General features: G+C 52.2%; 1 protein-coding gene and 1 long non-coding RNA gene across 13 annotated transcripts in view; one reads left to right on the forward strand and one right to left on the reverse strand.

Moving 5' to 3' along the window:
• LOC142829255 (uncharacterized) overlaps positions 1–6,871 on the forward strand; it is a 27,487-nt gene extending 20,616 nt beyond the window's left edge. The window contains exon 2 of the long non-coding RNA XR_016349712.1: positions 3,409–6,871. This is a non-coding gene — a long non-coding RNA (uncharacterized LOC142829255). The remainder of the gene's footprint in view (positions 1–3,408) is intronic.
• Positions 6,452–25,572, reverse strand: part of RASSF7 (Ras association domain family member 7) — a 121,892-nt gene continuing 102,771 nt past the window's right edge. For all 12 annotated transcript variants that reach the window (XM_089778704.1, XM_089778705.1, XM_089778701.1 and 9 more), the window contains 4 exons: positions 23,543–24,438; positions 14,790–14,958; positions 12,019–12,126; positions 6,452–9,068 (listed from right to left, as the gene is read on the reverse strand). In XM_089778704.1, the coding sequence (XP_089634830.1) occupies positions 9,037–9,068; positions 12,019–12,126; positions 14,790–14,958; positions 23,543–24,438 (1,205 nt within the window). In that variant the 3' untranslated portion in view covers positions 6,452–9,036. The remainder of the gene's footprint in view (positions 9,069–12,018; positions 12,127–14,789; positions 14,959–23,542; positions 24,439–25,572) is intronic.

A 25,572-nucleotide genomic window follows, 5' to 3' on the forward strand; every position in this document is an offset into this window, starting at 1 on the left:
TAAGGATGGTTTTGTCCTTGGTAAAAACAGTATATGGTGAATGAGCCACTAGGGCCGCAATTTTGCTCACCCTTCTGGCAGAGGTTATAGCTACTATGAAGGCCTCTTTTATAGCCAGATGTTGTGGAGAGACTGTAGTGAGTGGCTTGAAAGGTGGTCTTGTGAGTGTGCTGAGCACTACATTTAAGTCCCAAGGTGGCACCGGCAGACGTAATTGTGAACATGTCTTTCACAAGCCCACCCAGAAGTGCTTTATAATGGGATGTGCGAAGAACAAGAGGCCATTCACTATCTCATGGAAAACGGTGACGACAGGCAGGAGGACATGAATGAAGCTGATAGACAGGCCTGTATCACTAAGATCCATCAGGTTTTCAATAACAGTAGGTATCAGAACAGTATTTGGTAGCAGCTGACATTGACCACACCACTCTTGAAATCTCCATTTGGTGGAGGAGCAATGACTGTTGTAGAGGATCTGCTTCACTCTCTTGGAATAGGTAAGTTTCTCATTTTGGAACCATGAAGAAGCCATGCCGTGAGTCTGACAGCACTTAGATTGGGGTGAGAGTTTTGCCTTGATGTTGGGTCAGAAGATAGAGTGTGATCAGGAGGGGAATTGGGTGAGCAATCCCTAGATGACTCAGGTAGGGAAACCACAGTTGCCTCGGCCAATGGGGTGCTGTTAGAATCACTGTGACTCAGTCTGTGCGAATCTTGTTGATCACCCTGGAGAGTAAGGGGTTGATGGAAAAGTGTACAGAAGAGAAGCATTCCAGATTATGGTAAAGGCATCTCTCTCCGATCTCTTGCCTTGACCTGCTCGGGAGCAGAAGCAGGGGCATTTGTAGCTGGCTGCTATTGCAAATAAGTCTATGACTGGGAATCCCCATTGTCTGAAGATTGGGAGAATGACATTGAGGCTGAGTTCCCACTCGTGCTGCTCTGAGAAATGCCTGCTCAGTTTGTCTGTGGTGGTGTCGTCATATGTACGTTGCCGTTGGAGTTGTATAGTTTTTCAGGCAACAATTCCAGAACTGGATTGCCTCTACACAAAGAGAGCATGATTGGGCATCCTCTTGTTGATGTAAAACATACAGGTTGTGTGGTCCATGAGGACACGTATAGTTCTGTCTCAGATGAGGGGAAGGAAGAGTGCACATGCATTGTGAATAGCCCTGAACTCTAGAACCGTGGTCACCAACCAGTAGATCGCGAGCTACCGGTAGATCTCAGGGGCTCTAAGAGTAGCTCTTGAGCCTTCTCTGAACTGCGCACCTGCGCAGTACATTTACATTAGATTTCCTCATGTAATGTAGGCGGGGCTTCAAGGAAGGGGAGGGGCAGTAGATCTTCACCTGTTCTGAGACTTAAAAAGTGATCTTGGGTGTAAAAAGGTTGGAGACCACTGCTTTAGAATGTTGATGTGAAGTCTCATCTCAGATCATGACCATTTGCCCTGTACGGTCTTTGTGTCTTAGTGGGAACCTCAGCCTAGACATGATGTGTCAGTTGTTACCACCACTGAAGGATCTGGGCGATGAAAGGGTATGCCCACGAGGAGATTGCTTGGGACAGTCCACCATTGTAGAGATTGGAGAATTAGTGGCAGAAGTGAGACGTTGTGTGAGACACTGTCGGTTGGGAATGTAAACGGATGCAAACCATGCCTGTAGGCAGTGCAAGTGTAACCTCGCAAGGGAGCCCACGAATGAGATAGCTGCCATGTGCCCCAGATTCTGAAGACACGTACGAGCAGTTGCAGAGGGGGCATGTATGACTCCATTGATAAGATCGCATAGCGTCTGAAACTGGTGTAAAGGAAGGCTGGGATGAAGTATTTTCTGTCGCTGTGATTGGTAGGAGGGATAGAGGATGGTGTTTGTCAGAGTGCCTCCGATGGCTCCAAAATGGCTTCAATGATAGGCAACGCTATTTTAAAATGTTGCTGGTTCGAGTATCTTGAGTAATTTGTGTTGGTTTTCTTGTACATCCTACCATGCAATATCCTGGGACTGAGCTACCTGTTTAAACAAGTCCTGAAACTGCTTCAGATCATCTGCAGGTGGAGAGGCCAATGAGGGAAAGACAGCCTCCTCTGGAGAAAAGGAAGCCTGTGGCACCAGGAAGGAACTGTCCGAATCGGAGTGAGATAAGTTGTCATCTTCAACCATTGGCTCAGCATGGTTTGTTACAGAAGGTGAGTGTGGAGGACAAGATGGTGAGGCACGTGCAGTAGCAGCCGGAGAATGAGTTACAGTATACACTGATGTCTATACCGCTGTCTCACATGATCAGTGACAGTGCAAAAAATGGGAGCAGTATTGGCTCCATGGCTCCCACGGGGAGCCATTGGGGTTAGAACTGCTGAGGCAGATAAGACCTGGGATGATTAAACCCCAGGTATTGCAGCTGGAGCAGGATGGTCGGTGCCAAGAGAAACGCTATGAAGTAACTGAACTTGTTGGCGAGGAGGTGCTGAGTTCAGTGCTGGGTGAAGATGGTGGAGGTAAGTAAGAAATAGGTTCTGAGGATTGTTGGTGCGGACTAGGCTGTTGGATTCTGGGAGAATGTGGAGGTGAAGCAGCGCTCGGCACCAGTGGAGATGGCACGTGTGGCTGTGGCGTTCAGTGTCAGCTGTTTTAGAGAAGCCTTCCTTGGCTCCGGTCCCGGTGCATGTTTAGGTTCTAACTGGCGGGAACCCAAATGTTGGCTTGGTGCCGAGGTGTCTGTCGGCACTGGTGGTGGTAGCATGTCTTTGTTCATTGGTGCCGACCGAGGGGTGGCACCGGTCGGTGCAGATGAGTTGGACTACTTCTTCGGCTCTGACTCGGCTTTCTTCATAGGCACCATTTTGCACTTCTATGCGGTGCCGGAAGTAGACAGCACCGGGGAATGGGTGGCTCGGGATATGTATGGTAAAGACCATGCTGGAGAGGCCTGGGATGCGCAGGAAACACTCGAGAGTGATGAATTAGCCCTTTTGTGCAGAATTAACAACTACAGGTTCAGTAAATAAACTCTGGTGGTTGGATGGATTTTTCCTATAGGAAGTTCTTCAGTCTCATTTCTCAGTCCTTTCTGGCTCTGGCTGTCATGTTCTGGTAGTGTGGGTTCTTCTGGCCACATGGCCTTCGCCGAAACACTTTGTGCACCAAGTGTGCCCATCAGATGTGGGCATCGAGTCTCTGCAGGAATCGCATCTCTTAAAACCAGCAGAGCCTGGCATTTCGAAGGAAGGAACTTGTAGGGTTGAGAAACTTGAAGAAAAGCAGAGTGGGGGGAAAAAAGAACCCAGGGAAGCGGGGGTTTTTGTATTTTTGAAAGAACAACTAATGAACAATAACTATAAACTGACTAAAACTATTATTGAGCTGTAAGCTAACTGTACGATTTCTATTTTTCCAGTCAGAAAGGAAAGCGCCGCTGCTACTCTGTCTTTTGCTGAGGATGGTAGAAAAGGAACGGAGGGGGAACCACGCTGCGCGCACAGCTGAAACAAAACAGCGTGAGATGGCAGCTGCGCATGTGTGACACGGGAATGCACCTCTAGGTGAAAATCTCTAATCGCCGTCACGAGGACGCACCAAGACCTGAGTGGAGCACCCACAGAGACACCACTCACAGGAGAACCAACATTCTAGACCTCACACTCCACCTTGGCCTGAGCACACCCAGATCTGCTGAATCCTAATTGTTGTTGTAAGGCTTTTGTTCTCGGGCTTTCAGGATGAAGGATGAGAAGGCTGAGATCAGATATCTGTGGTGGTTGAGACACTCTTTTGTGGATATTTAATATGTGCACATGCATGTGTATTTTTTTCCCCCCCCAAGAGTCAGACCTACAGAAGCCAGTTAAATGTTTGCACCTTGCTCGATCACATTATGCCTAATCCGGTGGTCCCCAATCTTTTTTATGCCATGGACCAGCAAACCCACCTCACAAAGTCTGGCAGACTGGTAACATTTTATTTGCATATTCATTTATTTGCATATAACCATACCAGTCCCGAGCCCCAACTTAGGAGTGAGGATTAAAGGGTGTGAGACCCTTGCTCCCCAGAGCCTATGTCCCATGACCTTTGTCCCTTAACCTGACCCCTACAGTCCATGCCAATACCCTCTTGCCCCGTGACCCTACCACACCCCCACCAGAGTGAGGTTGCCCCCTCCAGGGAGTGTGGCCATTACTGCTGTGTGGGCAGGGAGAGTGGCCCACCTCCTTCACGCCCCTTCCCTTCCCAAGTGCATCTCCCCAAGCATGGAGTGGGGAGGAGGGAGGAAGGCGCTTCCTGCTCCGGTTGCCTGAGACACCACGGCTGCCGGAGGTGACTCACAGGGAACAGCTGTCTTGAGCTCTGACAGCCGCCATGGCCCGGCAGCAGGCCACAGCCCGGCAGTTGGGAACCGCTAGTCTAACCAACCCCGCATTTGTCAATACAATACTCTTCACCTCCTGTCCTAAAGAACTGTGCCACGTTTAATCCCAGAGATGGCTGGTTTTCCAGTGAGGGCTATCTTTGTCTGTTGTTTGTAAAGCACTTTAAGGTTTTAAAAAGGCCACGAGTGTAGAAACTAAGGTTGCCAGGTGTCTGGTATTGACCAGGACACGTCCAGTATTTTCACCTCATGTCCAACAAAAAATTCAGAAAATACCAGCCACCTAAAATGTCCAGTATTTGGGTGGGTAGGGGGGGGTTCCCCTGCCAGGAGACGAAAATACTGGACACCTGGCAACTCTACACCACACTCAGCAACTGGGCTCAGCCCCCGGATCGCCTACTTACCTGGTTCCGCAGGGAAGCTCTCTTCCGGCTTGACCAAGAAAACAAGATGGCTGCTGGCAAAAAGCCTCAAGACCTGAGCAAGGGGAAGCGATGCCTTTCCTGGGTTTGTGCTCAGCCTCTCCTCTTCCTCTCCGTATTCTGACTCTGCACGCACTTAAGGGGCCACGCTGTTTTATTTCATTTATTTGCTTGATAACTCTTGGGTGGTTTTTTTTTGCTCAACTTTGGTTCCCCCCCCCCCCCCCCGAGAATTTTTTCCCTTTATGGGGGGGGGGGGGGGAGAGGAGGGTTCGATGTTTTTGGTTAAACCATCTGGCAACCCTCATAGAAACCATTTGATGAGAAAGGACTGAAAGTTTTCATTCATTGCACTGGGGAAGGGGAAGAGGGTGATAATAAAGAAAACCCCTTACTTACCATGAGATCACTCCAGCATATACACGTGATCTTAAGGTTACAATTCTAGGCCTTAATGCTTTCAGTTAAATGGGGATTTGCCCCCTCATGAGTTGAGAACAGGAGAAAATAAAGAACTCCCTGCAATGTTCAACACTTCTCCCTTCTGCACAAGGCCTTCCCTACTGCCTTGGTCAGTACCATTATATGACATGCTCAGTGGGTCTGCCATCTGCTTCGCTAGGAGGCCAGATGCACTGAGGATGCTAGGAAGTTAGAGAACCACAGGTGTTATGTGGGGGTGGGAGGAGAAGGGGAGTGGACACAGTGCTCCTCTGTGTTAGAGAGTTCTTATTGGTGATGCAGAGCACACATGAAAGCAGAAACTGGCAGGGCAAGTCTGCAGCACAGCTTACCTCAATGGCTAGGTGCATGGAAAAGTCAGTGTTTCAGATGTGTAGAACCCCAAAATAGAATTCAGTAATATAAATCAAATTGGGATACCAAGTAGCTGATGTTCTCCAGCTCAATGGGGGGGAGGAGAACTGTAGGGTCCTAGTGGAATGCATGTCCATTAATATAAAATACAGCTTCTCTAATCCCTCCAATTCACCAATTCCTGGCAGGCAGCCACTGTGTTCAGGAGCAAGAGAAATGTTATAGCGTGGGTGGTATTTATTCACACACAGATGGACAAAGCATTGGACTTGGGACTCAAGACATCAGAATTCGATTCTGAGCTGAGACACACACACTCTGGGATCTAGGGCAAGTCACTTAATCTCTGAGCCTCAGTTTCCCATCTGTAACATGAGGGTATTCACCCTGTCTTGTTTGTTTAGGGTGGGATCTGCAGAAGCTCTAGAAGTTAGGAGCACGAGCCCCATTGAGAGCCAGTGGAATTTATGCTTCTGCCTCTTTAATGCTTTTGAAAATCCCACTATTCTTAGAATGTAAAGTGTTCAGGACAGGGCTGGTTTCTCACTAAGGGTAGGTGCAATATCTGGCACGGGGTGGAGGGAATCTAGATCTTGGCTGCAGACTAAGAACTTGTAACAAATACAGTGTGTGGAGAAAGTTTCAGAATTCTCCAGGATGCTGCTTCTGTGGAGAAGATGGAAAGCAAGCAGGATAATCTTGTGGAGGGGGAATAGACACCTTCAGAAATTTCTGAAGGAAACAAATTTGGGGGAAGAGCAGAGCAAGCTCTCAGTGTTTGAAACATGCGTGTCTCTCTCTCTCTCTCACACACACACACACACGACAAATCCTTTCTGCATATTTATTTAAAATGGACAATATTTGAGAACACAGGATACATTCATACATGGAAAGTGATTTTACAAAGCATCCAAGTCACACTTTTGTATACAATATAAAGGACATTTGTAAAACAAAATTCAGGACTTTCAGGCCCTCTACATACATCCAGTCCCATTCCCTAGACTTGCCCATTTCCAATTCACTATTAAAATACAGCAAAACATGTTGGGACAGAAAGTAATTTTTTTTTTTTTTAACTGGCCATCATGTAAAAACATTCAGCGCGAAATGTTAGATAGTGTTTCCATCATTCCCCATATCATGCAGTCCAGTTATGTGCACTTGTTAAAGAGCTTGTTCTGAGGTTGGCTTTGATAACACTTTAAAAATGGGATTATGGTGAGAAAAGCCCCTCCCAAGAGGAGCTCACTGTCCCCAATCTCTTACAGTTCAAGCCTGTTTCATTTAGACAAACACCAGGTTTTGGCCTGTCAACCCTGTACAGTCTGTACACTGAATAAGATTTGAGAATGCGGCTTGATTTTTAGAATTAGGTGGAACGCTCAATGAATCTCAGAACAAATATTAATCCCCAAATCCCGCTTACAACCTTTTCTGACCATTCCAGCTCTCCCCCCTCCAGAGGTTTTTTTTATATATATTATATATATAAAATACACCTGATGAGCAAGAACCACAGAACACTTGGAGTCAACTAATCTCTCTGCTCCTGCATCTCAGACCAACGCCACAGACTACTGCTTAACCCAAGAGGGGAAACAAAACATTGTTTGGATACGTTTTGGACACACCGAGAGCTGAAGTGTTACCAATGCAGCATGTGTTCCAATTTATGTATTTATTTTTCAAAGGAGGAAGGAATGTTTGGGATCCATCCTTTGGAATCTTAAAGAGAACCCACAATGAAAAGCCAGAAAGATTAGGCAGCTTCTAGGAACAGCCTCGTCTCACACCTGGTGCGGCATGTGGCTTGAGACCCTGATCTCAATTGGGGCTATAGTTACTACCATAATAAGAGCAGATCAACAGAGGCTATTTCCCTGGTATTCTTCCCCTTTTAGCTCATGTAGGACATGAACAGCAGCCTAGTTCTGAACCAATGTGTTTTCAAGGAGGAACATTCTGATTTTCTGCTAGGCCAATTAGGGAAGTGACAGACACAGCAAATACACCAGTGGCTTCCTCAAGTTAGAGCAAGACACGCTCCTCTTTTCAGAGCTTCCATTAGGAAAAAGGTGACTGACTGGAAATACTGGTTAATTGCAACAATACCTTTAAATATTAGGTTATGACAGCGATGACATTCCTCTCCCCTCTCCTCCCCCCACCCAATAGAGCAAGTGTTCAACTTTCCTTTTTTCCCTGACCCACACATCTGTCTGGAGACAATGGCATTCTGAGTGAGATGTACAACTGGGCTTCCGCAACATGGAACCTGGTAAAAACAGACCTTTTGCAGAGCTGCATGGCAGGGTCGGTGGGCATGCTGGCTATTGAGCTGGCTCCCAAGACAGAGAGGCAGACATCTCTGGAGGAGTTACACAGTTGAAGGACAGTGAATCCCAAGTCAGGGTTAAGCCACCGGTAGCAGAGACAGCCCTACTGGATGCTTCAGGCCCATGCAGATTGCCGTTCAATTAGCAATGTTTGTCCCCCTGTTTTTTCAATGAGCTGAACATTTCAGAAAGCAGGAGGGGGCCAGGAGGTAAATATTACCTATCAAGGCTCAGAGGGCGAAGGCTGCATTTCATTAGGAACTAGATGTCATTCCAGCCATTCCATCTCAACTCTTCTCTGCAATGACACTGTCAGACGTTGATGCACTCGACACAAGGTACAAAGAACAAGCCCGCACCAGCAGCCCCATGATACCAGAGCTAGAAAGTCTGGTCTGACTGTTCAGCATCAGGCAGATGCTCCTAGTCATGATTCTGCCTGGTCTGAAGGTTGTACAAGTTCTCCCCCAGCTTGTGCAAACCTTGCTTCTGCGGAACGATCAACAGAGTGCCCCATTTCCAAGGCAGCTGAATATTTCTTTGTTTCCAGATAAACATCCATTTTACTCCCGTCTGGTATTAACAAGAATGACCGTGGGCGTATCACTGTTATATGGGGCACAGTCCTGGCTTCCGCAGCTCCTTCATCGTACAGCAGTAGCACAGAGTATCCCCGGGATGTGAACAGCACCGCACAGAAGGCCCACAATATGCTTAGCATTGGTTTAGCCCAGACAAGTCTTGTACCCCTTGTCAAAAGCAGGCCTTTGCTTTATCTGCAAGGGTCTTTTGCCATTTGATGCATCTTATGAGGGCTGCATGAATTCCCAGAAATATTAGCTTCTTCATGTTTTTTAAATATATAAAGCATCTTAAAAATACAAAAGGTCTTTGGGGTGAAATATTTTTGTTGTGTTTTTTTTACACACACACCAGTCTATAAAAATACTTCTTATGGCCATCAACATCCATTCATGGTACAAAGGAGTTGAAAAAAAGGATATATGGAATATGGTTTTACTTATATACAATTACACTTGCAAGGCAATCACTTCTCCAGTGGCTGGACCTTTCTACCTCCAGATGCTCTGCCTTGTTGATACGACTGCAAGACATACAAAAATAAACTAAGTGACCCCATCTTGGTGGGTTAGTGTTTAATAATTTTTTTTAAAGTATGCTACAACCCATGCATTTGCAATATAAAAATATATCCTTTGATCTCAAGGGGGTGGCACAGACACTAGGATGAGGTCCTCTACTGAAATGAGCAGATATAATATTTCAGGTCTGGTGTTTACACAAACACAGAGCGCTCCTTGCTGGACCACTGGAGACAAGACTCCATGGAGAAATGTTCATGCTATGCAGCAGGTGGAAGTACCCACGACAGAGTATGCTGCCATACGTTCTCGTACTGACCCAATGTTACTGTCACTGTTTCTTAGGATATTAAAAAAAAAGCAAATGTTTAGCTGAGAGGGGAAAGACAAACAAAAGATCAACACAATTCACTTGCTTTCACTAAAGAAACCAAGCACCAAGAAGAAGGATGCAGGTTAAATTACTATTAATTAGATGGTTCCCAAGCAGGTTCTGGGGAAGAGGCAGAGAGAGATGTTGAGGCTGGCATAGGAAAAGCTCTGTTATGAAGAAGTTCTGTGCAAAGTCATTCTCCTCCACACACACCATGGCCAAAGGCTTGGTGGACTGGAAGGACCACTGAGTTTGGCTTGCACTGTGCAACTCTTGGAAGGAGCCCCAGGGTTTCCTGGAGTAGGCCAGGCAGTTCCAAAGGTAGCTGTTCAGAGCAAGCAGCTCTCCCTCCGCCTCAGACACAAATTTCTGCCTCTTCAGTGCATCTTGAATGCCTCCCAATAACTATCTGGGCAATGCCTCGCCCCCGCTCCACCAGCACAAGCCAGCTGGATTGAGAAACAAACCATCCAGTGAAAATTCAGGCAACAGCCACATCCCTAACGGATTTGCGCCAAAGCCCACTGAAGTCAATGGAAAGCCTCCAGCTAACTGAGACAGGCTTTGGTCCGGACCTAGAGCCTCTCCCTTTGCAGGCTCCCACTGCCCGCCACCCGGAGCCACACAGGCAGCAGCCAGATTAAAAACCATCAGCTGTAAAGAAAGGAAAGAGGTGGAAGCGACTGCTTGGCCTGTGACAGAAGGCGCTTTATTTGCAGGGCAGTGGCATGCCTACCCCCACAGCTAACTGCCCTGGAAAGCGCTCAATGGATGGGTGGAGATTGTAGCTCTCCTGTCACCTGGGAGAGGGGCCGCACATTATGGTGAGGTGGCTGCAGCTCTTTCCCTTTGTTCTGGTTGGCCTAGGATGCTGCAGCCTCAGTCACTGGCCCCCAGTATAAAAATCCCTCTATGGCTCCTTCTCCCTCCAGGGTACAGCCCCATCCACGCTGCTCCTTCCCCATCGAACTCCCTAACCCACACCTGATTTTACAGTTTTCAAAAGCGTGTTGCAAAAACCAGAACTAAGGGGTTAAAACGGCGGCACGGCTCTGCAGCCAGCAGATGCCAGGCGAGAGGACTGGGTCTCTCTGAACTGCAGCTAATGGATGAGGTGGGTCAATGTGTTGTTGCACCTCTGTGAGGTCTGCCACATCTGAACAAACAGCAGCACAGGTGGCTGGGTGCAGGAACATCGGTTTCAGTGTCCCGACCCTCCCTCCCAGGAGGAGCAGGGCAAATCAAAGAGGCTGTCCCCTTCCTCTTACAAGTGAGACCATCAACCCCAGGGGAAAATGGACAGCGGACAACCCCAGCAGCCTCCCACTGCAAGTGTGCTGGTATTTCTCACACCCACACGGGCTCTGCATGTCAGAGGTGCAATAAGAGTTCCACATGAGAATTCCCATCTTGCTCCACAGCTTCTGATCCAGCTCCCTGTCCGTACATGCAGGAGGGCAGGGGGTATGCAGCCTGCACACAGGCAGGCGCACAGTATCTTGGCTAGACACAAGCGTCGCAGGTGGGTTTCAAAGTGTGGGGTCTCTGGCAGGCCTAAAGATCTGGGGCCCTTGGACTCTCTGGAAACGGCTGCCAAGGTTTGTTCCTGCAGCCAAGTTCCGCCTGCCAGAACTCAGCCCTAAGCTAAGCTGGAGGAGGCTGTGGGCAGGCAGGTCAAGTCTGCCTGCTCACCTCTCCAGCTGCTCTGGCACAGAAACAACTGAATTAGCTGCAAAGATTCAAAAAGCCACGAGACACTCTCCCTGTGGGAGCCGGAGCTGCCCTACGCTGGGCTCTCCCATAGTGCCATTTTTGCTACCACCAGACATCTCCTGCAGCTACCAGCAAAGGGGCAGGGTAGGGAAGAGTACTGTTCGCAATGTATCATAGGAGCCAAGTTGCAGGCAAGCGTGCTGCTGTGTGTGCAGAGCAATGCCTGCACCTCACTGGCTAGGGAGCACCTTGTACTCCGCACCCCAACATCCCAACCCCGTGAGACTAACAGGCTTGAACTAGAAGAGACGGCCCACTGGCTGAACAGCACAGACACTGGCGTGGGGAGACAAGGCTGCTGCAGCACTTACCCTGGCAGTGAGCTTCTCCCCAGTGGTGAGGGACAGAGAAAGGGACGCCCCTGGGTATAGGCGTCACTCACATTGGCACCTATTCATACCACACACCTCACACAGCAGGATGCTTTTAAATGCGTGACTGCAGTACACAGAACCAGAGCCCCACAGCCCATTGGCTCGAGTAATACGGCTGCCAGAGCCCCGCCCTCCCACACGGTCTGGCCGCCACTTGCTATTTTATAAAGGCCCTGATGCGCAAGGCTTCATGGTAGGCACTGCAGGAGAACCAAGCCATGACTGGGTTTGAGCAGCTATTCATTGCAATCGAATGCCTGAGAGGGGAGGAGAGAGCAGGAGAGAAACACCGAGCGGTCTGAGAGTCGTGTCACAGCCTCCGCGCCGGCGAGAGCTGCCACTGTTGCAAGGGGACTAGACCTTTGGCAGGGCGGCTTGGCAAGATTGGGCATGAGGAGCACAACGGGCGTAGGCCAGTTCACACATACACACCCTCAGGGTTCAGGCTGGACACCAGTGGGTTCTGAAGGTTCCGTGGATGGCCGAGGAACTGCTTGGCGCTGGGTCGAGGAGGAGAGTCTGTGCTGGGATGGAGAAGGCCTAGGGAGGAGAAACAAGGTCACAGTTCAGCAGCAAGCTGTGTTTGGATTTGCTAGCACCCAGGGAATGGGTCAGTGCAGAGCTCCCCGGCAGGGACTCATGCAAAAGGCGTCTGTGCCTGGACTCTTCTCCATAATAAAGGCGATCGGAAGGGGCTTCCCCTTTTCTAGGGTACTGTGGAGAAAAGCCTGCCGTAATTCCAGTGTTGGGGTCCTCCTTCTACACCACCCCACCCCTTAGGGATGCAAAGGGGTAACTGGAACAGCCCTGCTGCCCCCCACCTCTGGTGCAGTGGGCTCCGCCCAGTTGGACCTTTAAAGGCTAACAGCTTTTTTATGGCCCAGCAAGCAGCACTGCTATTGGAGGAAGCGGTCAAACCTGTTTCATGTCCTTCCTCTAGCCCCACCCACTCAGCTCTCTGAAGATCCTAGTCTCACTACCCAGCCACCCAATCGCTTCTAGCTCCAACAGTTATTTGTAGCCTTCCACACCCCACGCCCAGAGTGTTCTTTATGGGCCTGGGCCTGCTCCCCAGCTCAGTACAGGAGAACACCCTTCACACGAAGGGAGTTCTCCGCTGTGCATTGCAGTGCAGGCAGGCTTTCCAGTCTAGAGCTGAAGCATCGGTACATGCAAATCTTTACTCCAGCATCTGCAGTGACAGCGATGAGGGATGAGTGTCCTCAGCTAAGATTTGGCAAGCTAGAGTGGTAGTTGCACAAATATATCACATGTGTCTTACTCACAGTGGGCAGTGACTTTTAGACCAGCTCTTCCTGTACTGAGCAGCATGGCAGCCCCCTCGGGCTGTCTCTCTCACTTTGTTACAGACCATGGGTAATACTGAAACCAGCCAGCATCACTGCTCCCTTCCCCCATCAGTTAAGAGGCTTTTCACATCATCACAGTCGGCCTTAGAATCCAGAGCTCTTCTGATTTTATTCTCCCTTTTTAAAAGGCGGAACAACTTTTAGGGAGGGATGCAGCCACAACTAAGCCAATGCCACTTAAACAGCTGGTGGGGGGGAGGGGGGAGAAGAGGATCAGGAGCGGCTCCCTCCAGCACCGCCTCTGCAGGGGGATCAGGGAGGCAGAGCTGCAGGGTCTAGGGGTGGCACAAGCTGACATTCAGTCCTGGCTCGCGCTGCACCCAGGAGCTAACCCTGCAGCGGCTCTGCCCTTTCAATGTAAGAAGAGCCCACCGGGTTCTTACTACATTTGGAGTGGACCCCCCCCCCCCCGGCTAATCGATTAGGTGATGCAAATTCCATCAACTACTTGACTAGTCACTTAACCGATAGTTAACATCCTTAGACCGGAACAGAGACAAGCTCTGTCCCGATGCATTAGGAGACACCAGTCTGGTTTCTGGACCCGCAGGATGTTGAAGAGACACAGAGCCAGACCCTTCAGCGGTGTCATCAAGCACAACTCTACCACTGTCAATGGGGCAGTAGGGATGGGCCTCAGGGGAGGATCTGGCCCTCAGTACGTACAGGGTCATAACTGAATGCAAGCCAACTCCCACTGAAAGGTCACTGCTCTGCATTCCTTTCCCCTGCACCTCCCTACGCTGATGGACACCCCAAAGGAAAAAAAGTCACACTCCATCGTTCCGAGGCTGGGACGCAGAGTGGCCAAGTCAGATCCGGGGGCTCCTGACCCAGAGCAGAGCTGCTGGTACCAGCAGAACAGTGTGAGGACAGGCCTGCTCTCCACTTCTGCTCTTCTTTGCCTCCTGGCTGGGCAGAAACAGCCTCTCCTTGGCTGGCCACTTCTGCCCACAGGGAGCGAGAAGACACAAGACAATTACCTCAGGAGATGGAACATTCCTCCCCCTCGGGCCCACAGGAATTTCTCCTGCTAGAAGCCAGGGACTGGGTCTTGGTCACTCACTCCCACAACTCATCCCACCCCCCCACATGATCCCATCGCCCTCATGTACTGGCCAGGCTCTCTTGGCAAGGTTTTCAATGTCAGTACCTACAGCCAGGCTCCTAACGCCCTACTCAGGCCCTTAGGTAGAAGCAACCTGCCTTTTGGGGGAATAACCCCAGCCCCCACGGAAGCCACTCCTGTTCTAACGCACCAAGGTTTGAAAGCACTGGTCTAGTGACTGTCACCCAATCGCTCCCCTCTAGGAAAGCAGTAGATGGGCCAGTTAAGCAGCAAGCCAAACCCCCAAATCCAGCAGCTAACACTGCCCAAGGTATGAGTTACAGCAGCACAGATTTGTCAGATCAGACCAGCCCCCTGGTCCTCTAGCCCCTATAGCCTGCCACTGGCAGAGGGCATAGCACAGCCTTATGCTCCAAAGGAAGATGAAAAGCCCCACAATGGATGTAGCCACGGTGAGGACGATCTGTTCCCAATCCACGTGGCAGAAGCGCTGACACTGAAGCAGGAGCCCTGCTGACCCTCATCTCCACGCGTGTAACTACAGAATTAGTTTGGTCCAGCACCCGTATTTGAATGAAGTCCAAGCGCTGAAGGAGCCAGTGGTGGGTAACTGAAGGAGAAAGCGACAGATACCTCGGCAAGGGAATCAGAGGGAGGGGACAAGAGCTAGAATAGAGTTAGGAGGTTTTAAAAGCAGCATAGCAGCAGGTCTTAAAGCAAGCACCCCTCTCATTCAATAAACGAGTCTCCCACTGCGTGCTGACCTCCGTTTCTCTGGCAGGCTGGCAGCTCGTGGTTAGTTTGATCCAGCTGGGGTTCATCCTCGGGTCTGGACTGCAAAACAGTCACTGTGGCTCCCGTCTGCTGAATAAACTGCTGCAAATTACACTGCCTCAGCTCCTTATTTAACTCCTCCAGCTCTTGATTCTGGTCCTGCAAAATACAGGGTGAAGAGGGTAAGCTCCACAGCTGTGCCTCATCCGCTGAGCAGAATGGGTATCGATACAGTGGGACCGCTAGAGACAAAGCTGCCAGCAAGCCCCCATTCCCTTGCTCACCCTTCGTCCTACCACCTCCTCAAAGTCCCTAATTCAGCAGCCAGCAGGCCCAGGAGAAGGGCGAGCACCCCCACTCCTGTCGATCCCGAACACGCCAACTTGTGCAGCCTAATCACCACACTTGTGCCCTTCAGACACCCTCCTTCGGGCTGCACTAGAACCAGGCTTCAAAAGCCAACAACTGAACCTGCTCTCCTGCTCCTGTGCCTTCAGACCCAGCTCCCACACAGAGACCCTGCCTGGCTTGCGAGGGTTAAGCCCAGGGTAGCACAGGTCTCAGAAGGCTGCATTACTGACTTTGCCTGCTGCTCATTTTTACGCCAATTAAAACTCAGGTAGGGCCCCGAGTCCAGAGGAAACCAGCGAGTGGGGGGCCAAAGCACCAGCCTGCCCCTTCTCTCATTATCCAGATGTGAGAAAAGAGTCTGCTCTGAGCCCTAAGCGCCTCCAAAGACACCTGATCAGACTCACTGGAAGGAGCCTTTTGCTGCTTCCCCCACTGCAGAGCCTTTAATTACAGCAGCTTCCTTCCCACAGTCTTACTTGAACCTCCTGCCACACTACCCCACAGCACTCAAACTCAAGGCAGCGCCACGGCACACTCGCCCCCGTCTCTTGCAAATGGCAGAATCAGACCAAGACAGAGCCACGCGTGGGCTGGTGGGGTTACTGCTTTAGGCTTCCCAGCAGGGTTCTGGGAGACAGGCACATCTGCAAAGAGGTACAAATGCACGCTCTGAACTCACTGAATGCTGCATATCTGGAGCGCTGACGACACCCACTTCCTCCTCCTCCTCATCATCTTTGCCAACCCAAGACAGGTGTCCTTAAGAAACTGCATGTTTGGCTGCACCATAATATCCGTATTACACCTAAGTACAGATTGAACCTCTCTAGTTCAGCAACGTGCAGGCCCTGACTAGTTCTGAACAAGAGAATTTGCCAGACCATTGGGAGGTCACTATTGTCTAGCAGTGCTCGTAGAAGACATTTAGGGGTAAATTAGAGCTAAATAACAGCACAGAGCACCGAGAGCCAGGACTGGTGCTGTACAACTTTATGTGACGGCAGGAAACATGGCCACACCCATGAAGAGTGAACATCCAACTAACTAAAATCATGCGACCAGAGCATGCCAACCTGTACTATCCAGAGAAGACAACAGAGCGGAACTGGACCAAAAGAGACTGGATTTCAACTTCAGACCACGAAGGACCACAGGAAACCAAGCTGGGTCCTGTCTACATTAAGGTTTGAAGATCTTTGGTTACAAACCATGCTATTCCCTCCCTGAGACAGTCTATAGCCCCACCCTCCTGAACACATAGCTCCTCCATAGCTCTTTCCTGCCCTCGCGAAGTACTTGTATCCACATGGCTGCAGCTAGCCGTCGGTGCACCAAGAACAAGGCAACTGCACTGCAGAATCTCCAGCACAGAGCTGCGGCTGGCGTAGTGCCAGCTGTGATGCGAATGAAGTTTAAAGAGGTTTTGGAATGGAACACAGCCCCTCTTGGGGCAGGACTGGTGCCTTTAACCCTACCGACTCCATCACAAGCCTGGCACTGGCATTCCCCTCTGTGCCAGCGCCACAGCTGGAGAACACGCCAACAGCCTGAATCAGGCACTCTGCTTTTACGCAGCCTAGAGAGTCACAGGAAAGGAGTCTTAGGGAGTCCTCTGAGATGAGGCAGGGGGTGCACACTAGAGAAACAGGTTGCAAAACTGCTTTGAACCACACTGTCACTGTTACAAAGCGTGGGGATTCAAGTCAAGATTTAAACAGCAGGAATGCCAAGACAACAGTCCCACAGGACAGGAGCAGACTACCCTCTAAGGTGCGCGCCTGCGCACCAATAATTTCAGTCCTGCCCACCCCCTCAGCAGAGCTGCAGCCTTAACTGCTCCCATGGGCAGGGCCGTGTGAGGGTGGCTGCCCCACCCCAGGACACGCAGCCCAAGTGGCAACTGTTGGAGCTGGAGCCTGGCCCATGGTACTAAAACATAACACCATGGCCTGGCTCCAGTCCTGGCACACGGGGCAGCCGCCCGCCATGCTGCCCCGCACAACAGGTGCAGGCGTCAGGAAGGCAGAAAGTGAGGGAAGGGGCAGGGGGAGAACTAAGGGGAAGGTGGGGGTGAGGAGAGGGCTTGTGCTGAGGGGAGAGGAGGGGGCCAGGGCAGGAGAAGAAAGGGGAAGGCACCAAGGGGCAGGGCGGAGGAGAGACAAATGACAGGGGGCCAAGAGGAGACAATGAGGGGAAAGGGCAGGAGGAACAGAGGTGGCGGGGGAACGGGAAGGTGTCAGTGAGGGTGGGAGAAGGGAGGGACAGGGTGATGCTGGGAGAGGGGAGGGGCAATGGGCTCAAGAGGAAGGAAGAGGAGAGCAGAGGAGTGGGTGCTGGGAGAGAGGGGGTGAAAGGACGGGTGGGCATGAGGAAGGTGGGGGATGAAGCAAGTCATGTGTGAGGGCACAGAGGGGCGTGAGGAGAACTGGGGCAGAAGGTGGTGAGGGGGTGGGCATCAGGGAGGAAGAAGGGAAGGGGGGCAGGTGTTGGGAGGACAGGGGCAGTGAGGGAAGAGGGAGGCATCAGGAGAGTGCAGGGGGTAAGGGAAGGTGCACATGCCAAGGAGATTGTGGGGGTGAAGCAGAAGGGCGGGAAGTAGAGGGGGATGGGCACCAGAGGGCAGAGGAGAGAGGCAGGGCAGGTGGGCAGAGGGATATGTTAGGAGAGGGTATCGGGAGGGGGGGACTAAAGGGGTGTGGGCATAGGGGGAAGGGAAGGGCGGGTGCAGAGGTCAGAGAGGATGGGGAGGCGGGCAGGTCCCAGGAGGCCTGAGGGGAGCGAGAAGCGCAGGAGCCAGGACAGCAGAGGAGGGTGAGAGGTGGGGGGCAGTAGCAGGCACCAAGGGAGCAGATGGGGCAAGGGAAGGGTGGGAGACATGGCAGTCGAGGGGAAAAGGGGGAGGTTTATAACTTGGTGCCACAGTGGCACATGTCCAAACTAGCACACATGACCTCAATATAGGTGCACAGGACAAAACTCACTGAGCTCCTGGATGGAAAAATCTTAAGAGGGAACACTGGACAGGGGCAGGGGACCATTTTTGGGTTGGGGGCCACAGACCCACAGGAAGAAAAAAAAAAACAAACAGTTGGGGGCCACACACAAGAAAAAAAAGGAAAAAAGTGGCACCTGACTCAGGAGGAGACAGACACTCCCCACATTCCCCTTGCACACCAGAGCTGAGGGGGTGGGGGCGCCAACCTAGTAGATTTTGTGCCCTCCAGCTCAGTGGTGCGGTAGCAGGGGGGCTGGAGCATCAGCACAGGCTCTTTAACGTGGAGGAGACAGGGGAGACATGAGCCTCAGGAGCTAGATCCAGGCAAGGTGGGGGGCCGCATTGAGGTTCCCCAACCCTACTGTAGGATATCGACTGAGGCACTGTCTACACTAGAAGCGCTTTACTGGCACAGGAAAACTGGCAGCCCGCACTGGGAAAGTGCTCCTACCTGTAGATGCAGCCATACCAGCCAAGCAGCACTTGGCGCTGGGATAACTAAACCAACCCTGGAGGCGGAATGATAAGAGCGGTCAATTCTCCATGTGGCCGCAAGAGGGCAGGAGTGTCTACTCAACAGGCACAGCAGAAAACAAAAACCATGTGCTTAGTGCTTCTGTTTAGGCAAAGCAGAAGCACAAATATAAACAAAGAGTTTGCAGCTACCAGGTTGGAGCCACCCACAAACAAGCAAGATGCGCCATGGACAATGAACGCTGCTCTGTCTGGGGAAGGCTGGGGAAGGAGAAGCGTTTATGTTAAATGAGGAAGGGTTAGGTCAACACAAAGTGGGGGGAACTTCACTTGCAACAGGCATCATACTACAGTTGTCCTGCTTTCCCAGGGGTTCAGGAGGATGAGGCCTTTACACACCACAAGAGGAACCCAACTTCCCTGTAGGGTTTTCCAAAGACATCACCTGCCATCCCACCATTCGCTCAGACCACAGAATCCACCCAGCCCAGGCCCCTAGTGCCACCAGCAAGCCAGAGGGGCTACTGACTTGTTCCAGGCCAAGCATATGCCCAGCCGCAGGATTCACACCTTTCTCCTCCCTCTGCTGTCCCACCGAGCACCTGCTCCCATGCTCCTGCTCCAGGCTTTTGGCAGGAAGGAGACTGGTAGGGGCCTGTATTTCTGGTGAGAAATGTGAGCTGGCTGAGGTAGCTGGCCCAGACAGAGCCTCAGGAGAGCTGGTTTTGCCACTGTACCTGGGTCAGTAGCTTCTCCTCTCTGCGACTGGTTCCTGTTCCACCCTGTGTCTTCTCCACAGAGATGGGACAGTCTCTCTGAGCCCAGTGCCTAACTCAATGGAGTCCCCACTCTGAGCTGGGGCCACTGGGGTATGGCTACCCGGCAGTAAGCCTCTCATGGCTGGCCTGTGACCCCCATGGCTGTTTGACTCAGGTTTGCAGGGCTATACAACTGCAGCGTAACATTTGGGCTGTTTTTAAGAGACCTACAGCCTGAGCGCCAGCCAGCTAACCATGGCCAGGCACACAAGGGTCACTGCAGCACAGACATCAAAATGGTACTTTCCTACAGATAACTCCCATCTTACTGGCAAGTGTGTGGCGTGTGGTTGGGGAGAGGCTTGGGAAGCTGCCGACGTGACATCCTCTGGTTAGTGTGCGCAGTAGGGCTGTCAAGCGATTAAAATATTTAATTGTGATTAATCGCGTGCGCCTCCCCTTTGAAATGCCGCCACAGTGTTTCAACGGGGCAGCGCTGCATGAAGCCCGGGGTCAGCTAGAGTCCCCAGCTGACCCCAGGCTCCATGCAGCACTGCCCCTTTGAAGCATCATGGTGGCGCATCAAAGGGCCAGCACAACACGGAGCCCAGGATCAGCTGGAGTGCCCAGCTGATCCCCGGTACGTAAGTTAAAGAGCAGTCGACTATCCGATAAGCAAATCAGATAGTCAGTCGACTAGTCGATTCCCCCCCTCCCTTGCTGCCTCTATCAGATTTCCCCAGAAATCCTCCTCCCTGGGAGCAAGCAGTGTTTAACCAATAACATTAACCAATAAGCATCAGCTTATCAGTTAACTGGCTAAACCAGCGGTCTCCAACCTTTTGAAACACAAGATCACTTTTTTGAATTAAGAGCAATCCAGGATCTAACTCAAACCCAAATATCCTTGCCCCACCTCCTTTGTGACCCTTCTCCCAGGCCCTACCTCTGTTCACTCTGTCCTCCCTCCCTCCCTCCCTCATCCTTCCTCCCTTTCATGCAGGGGCAGAGGGTTTGGGTGCAGGCTCTGGTCTTGGGCTAAAGGATTTAGTGTGTGAGAGCGGCTCTGAGCTGAGTCTGGGGCGGGGTTGGGGTGCAGGAGGGGGTACAGGCTCTGTAAGGGAGTTTGGGTCTGGGGGGGCTCAGAGCTAGAGCAGGGGCTTGGGGTACAGGAGGGGGTTTATCACTGGGACCAACGTTTGGAGCTGGCTCCAGCTGGGCACTGCTTACCTCAGGTAGCTCTTGGGGGTGGTGCAGTGGGGCTAAGGCAGGCTCACCCCCACCCTGGCCCTGCACCACTCCCAAAAGCAGCCAGCAAACTCCATCCCAAGCCCTGTAGTGCCCCTTTCCATTCAGTGCAGACAGAATACAGGGTGGGGGGGCACCCTGACATCAGCACCCCCCCCTTCCCTGCACAAGTGGGAGAGGGGGGGACAACTGCAAGGCAAAGGGCAGGAGGTGCACAGCAGTGAGGGAGGGGTAGCTGAAGTACCGGCACCTGATAGCCTCTTCGCCAAACCAGTCAGATCACCTGTCAGAGACTCCAAGATTTACCTTTAGATCCCGATCTACTGGTTGGTGACCACTGGGCTAAACTCTTAACCTCCCCAGCGCACAGTTGTCAGTTCCACCCCGAGCACGCAGAGCTGGAGAGCAGCAGCTGGGCCACATCAGAGGAGACTTGCTGGGGAGGCTGGATTCCAGCAGCGCCTGCTACCTTGGCTTATTGCTTCATAAGCCAGAAGGGCAGAAGCCTTTCCACCCTTGCAGGGCTGCGAGGAGAGGCCAGGTGCATTGGTGTCACTAAGGCAGCCCATTCAGCATCTGCAGGCAGTGCCACATGCACAAACAGCTTCTCATCTGCGTTGCTTTTCCACAGGCCACACACAAACAGCACAAGGTCTGGTTCTATCCAGGGCATCTTCCCTTGTTAGCAACTACTGTGAGGAAGCCAGATCAAGGGTACACACGTAACTCAGCTCTGAGGTGCTAGCTAGGTCAATAGAAGAATCCTTCCATCAACCTTGCTGTGTCTACAAAGGGGTAAGACTAACCTAAAGGTCACACTTGACAACAGTTTTCGCAGGCTGGAGAAACAGTGAGGGAAACCTGAATTGGTATGTGCAGGCCAAGCCTGCAGGCTGAGCAGCTCCCTAAGGTTGTGGACAGCAATTCACAACATGAGGCTCATGTGCACACCCACAACAGCTACCTTGGTTGCCTTCGGTCAGAACCATTTACATGAGGAAAGATACAAATTCCTGTCCCTGCTATTTTTAAAGATGCTGGGGGGGGCATTCTTTGATCTCTGCTTTTCTGGATTTTCTCCAACCCCATAGTCCAGGACTGGGGAACCTCAGGCCGGGGGCTGGATGCAGCCCCTGGCTTGTCTGGATCCAGCTCCCAAGACTCAGCCTCCCACTCCAGCCCCACTCCCACTGCCCCACCGTGGAGCTGATGCACACAGAATCTACTAGGCTGGGCCCCCCTAAGTTCTGGTGTGTGAGGGGAATGTGGGGAGTGTCTTTCCCCTCCTCAGTCGGGGGCCATATCAGTGAGGGGTTTTGGGTTTGTTTGGTTTTTTTAAGTTTTTAGTTGGGGGCTGCACACAAGTGATTTTTCTGTGAGTCAGCAGCCCCTGCCCCTAAAAAGGTTCCTCCCCCCGCTCCTCTGCCATAATCCTTGGATTCAAGGAAACGGACAGCCTGCACAGGGCCCCGGGGCTACAAGGGGCAGGCACCCGGGCAGAAGGGGTGGAGCCAGGGCAGCCAGCCCTCTATGTCACCTGGAGCACAGTGTCGCCCAACCCCAGGACCACCTCTGAATTGCTGAGCTCCAGGGCAACTACCCCCTTCCTCTCTGCCCCCTCCCCCATGGGCCTGCTTGGATCTCACAATATGCTCATTAACCCGAAGCTCTAGCTCTCAGGAGCAGCTGCGTACTAAGTGCCTTGGGGTAGTGAGTTTTCCTCTCTACTTGTGCTCCTCACTTGTGGGGTGGGGGCAGGGAAAGCCGGCTGGAGAGAATGAGAAGGAGCCCCTTGCTTCGCCCTTCGCCTCAAAATCTTCCTGGTTTATAGCTCTTAAGAACGAGGTTTCCCTCAAGCCTTCCCTGTTGCATTGCTCCTGACACTGAAAAAGCTGCAGTCGCCCAGGACCAGCTGTGTAAGCGCTCCCTGCAGGGGTGTGCCAGGTCCCACAGTGTGGGGAAGGCCAAGCGAGCCCGACAAGCACCCGGGTGTGTGGTTGGAAAGCACCGTGGGGCGTTTCCTACGCAGACCCCACGCCCAGCCTGAGCAAACATGGCCCAGCACCACCAAGTCACTGCTGCTCCAAGGAGCCACTACTGCCAGTGGGGACATGCCCACGAGAGCCCCAGCTGGAGACGCTGTGTATGTTCAGTGAGTCAGGCCCTCTTCCCACCCCTAGCATCTGCAGGTTTGCTAAGCAGCATCTATTCCCAGGGCTAACTCCTCGGGGCTGGAGCCCACACAGTGCTGAGCGGCAAAGCATGGCCCATAGAACAGTACCGCAGTACTCAGTGCGATTCCTCATGCACAGAGGGGCTTGGCTCGGTCAGGGCGAGCAGGCTCAGCACCTTGCAGGATCAAGCCCCAGTTCGTTATTTCTCCCAGCCACGCAAACGGGGTCACACGGTGGGGTTGCAGCATCCCCCACCCTGCCCTCGCTGTCCCACACCCTGACAAGAACTGCACAACACTCCAGTCACTTGAACCAAAAGGAGGGACCCTGGAGTTTCAGGCCCGGCATTTATGCACAGGCTGAAGTGCTTGTGAAATGGGGATGGCTGACATCAGCCTCCACCTAGTCTGATCTGGGGTGTGAATGTTAAGCTAATTAACTGGTTAAAGGTTAACCAGTGGGGGGCTGGAGCAGCTCCCACCGCAAGGGGCTGCTCCAGGATCACTTCAGCCCAGCTGGTCTGTAGCACCCCCCTCACTTATCCCCTCTGTAATCAGTTAACTGGTTAAACAATACGCTTAACCAGTTAACCAATTATGCAGGATTTTACATCCCTCGTCTAACTCCTGGGCAGCTCCCGCAAAAGCCCTGTCCAGCTCATGCTCTCGCCTTCCTTTGGAGTGGCGACTGAACCAAGCAGCACTCACTGCTGACCTACCAGGCCAGGCACTAGGAGACTGTACCTGCAGGTTCCTTTCCGCTTCTTCCAAAGCCTTCTCCACGCTCGCCAGGCTGCTCTCCAGCTGGGCGCTCTGCTTTGCCTTGGCTTCCAGCTCCCTTTTCATTTTGGCAGCCATGTCCTCCAGATCCGCAGGAGCCTCCCTCGCCCTCCTGGCCCTCTCAGCCATCTCCAGCTGGATCTCCTGCTCCAGGGCCTCCGTCTTGGTGGTCAGCTCGTGGATTTTGTGGGTGTACTCCTCCAGCGTGCCCCGCAGGCTCCTCACCTTCTCCTGCCTCTCCCTCTCGCACTCCTTCTCCAGCTGGAGCTCGCTCTGCCAGAACTCCTCTTCACCCAGCTCTGTCTCGTTCCGCCGGATCAGGTGCTCCAGATAGACCAGCTCATCCTGCTGGCTGGCGCCGCGGTCACGCTCCCAGTGCCTGAGGTCCGTTTCCAGGGAATCCCCGTGCACCTCCAAGGAGTGCAGCTGCTCCTGCTGGCGCAGCACAGTCTTAAACAGCTCCTCTTTGGACAGATGGCTGCGACCGGCGCTGTCCTTCACGGCTACGCTCTCCCTCTTGTGCAGTCTCAGCTTGCTCTTGGCAAGCCGATCGCTGGAGCCCATAGGGCCCAAGTTAAAGGTCATAGATTTTTTAGGCTCCCGAGACCTGGGCACCTCTGTGCTGACCGGTCGGGCTTTGATGGGAAGGCTGGCCCGAATGAAAGTCCTCTCAGGAGCCTGGCTGGCATTGTCTGAGGAAGGGCGCTCGGCCAAGCTGGGGCCCGTCCGCTGCAGTATGAACTGCACATCGTTGGCATACTGTCCACACTTAGCCAGCGACTCCAGGGGGCATTCGTGCGGTAGAAGCTGCCTCTCCTTCTCCCGCAGCTTCTGGATGAGAATGTACCTTCCCGTCTGGCCTGAGAAGAGAACAGACGAGTCAGTGGAAGCTCAGGGAGAAATGGGGAATATCACGGCAACACTTCAACCAGCGGCTGTACTACCAACAGCAGCCACCACCCCCTACCCCCATCAGTGCCAGACATCCCATCTGCATTAGGAACACGCAGAGCCGCGGGCCGCATGTCCAGCTCGCATCCGTTACCTCCTGCAGCTCTTACATCATCTCCTCCATCAGTGTGTGGGTAACAGTCACTGGAGGTTGGTCAAGAAGTGTGGTCCCTCCCTGTATTGCACTGGAAGTTAACCCACATGCACCATTCTCAGTGCACGATCATAGGAACCATCACTTGACAAACCAGGCAAGCAAGAGGGAGTGAGTCTGTCTGTCTTCTGCTTCCAGCAAAGACCACCAATGTCAGTGGCAACAACCAGGCAGCCGGTATTCTTCCCAAACAACACTGTAGCAACAACCCCAAGTAGCAGTATTTTCTGAATTAGGACAGTTACCCATTAAACACTGCTGGGGCTCTAGAGCTCACACCACCAGTCCATCCACTTTCAGGGTTAGACAACACTGTGGCAACGAATGCCAAGCCCTAGCCTTACTGCTGCTGCCATCACTGCAGAATTACAAGTCTTAAAACGTTGCTAGGATACAGCAGCCTAAAAAGCCTGGGTCTGCAGTGCTCCAGTGAGAGAAGCCTGGGCCTCTGCAGATCCAGGTTCTAATCCTGCCTTGGGTCACACAGGAAACTTAATGTGGCCTTTAGGTGCCTCTATCCTAGGAACGTTTTAAGACTTGTAATTCCCCACAGTCTCCACCGGGTAGGCCTGGTGGATGCAAAGGAAAGTCCCCATTAAACGATCATGAGCCAGCAGTTTGTGAGAGCAGAATCATAACTCAGCTTCAAACTCCTGCTGCTGTTTCTGAGGCCGAGTCAGGAGATTGCCAGCCCAGAAGGCTTTGGGACAGAGCACGTTGGTGCTTCTCTACTTGCACTTCTGATTAATGATGCCGCAGGCTGAGACCTGATCTGCCGCCTCAGAGCGGAGACCAAGGCAGGCCTGGTGAGGACAGAAGCACACGACCATGAAAACCTCAGCTGCCGTTTTAGTGACGTTCCAAATCAGCAGACAGGGTGGCTGCTCCC

The sequence above is a fragment of the Pelodiscus sinensis genome, chromosome 5 (genome assembly GCF_052426305.1).
Source record: "Pelodiscus sinensis isolate ZL-2025 chromosome 5, ASM5242630v1, whole genome shotgun sequence".
Classification (NCBI taxonomy): Eukaryota; Metazoa; Chordata; order Testudines; family Trionychidae; genus Pelodiscus; species Pelodiscus sinensis.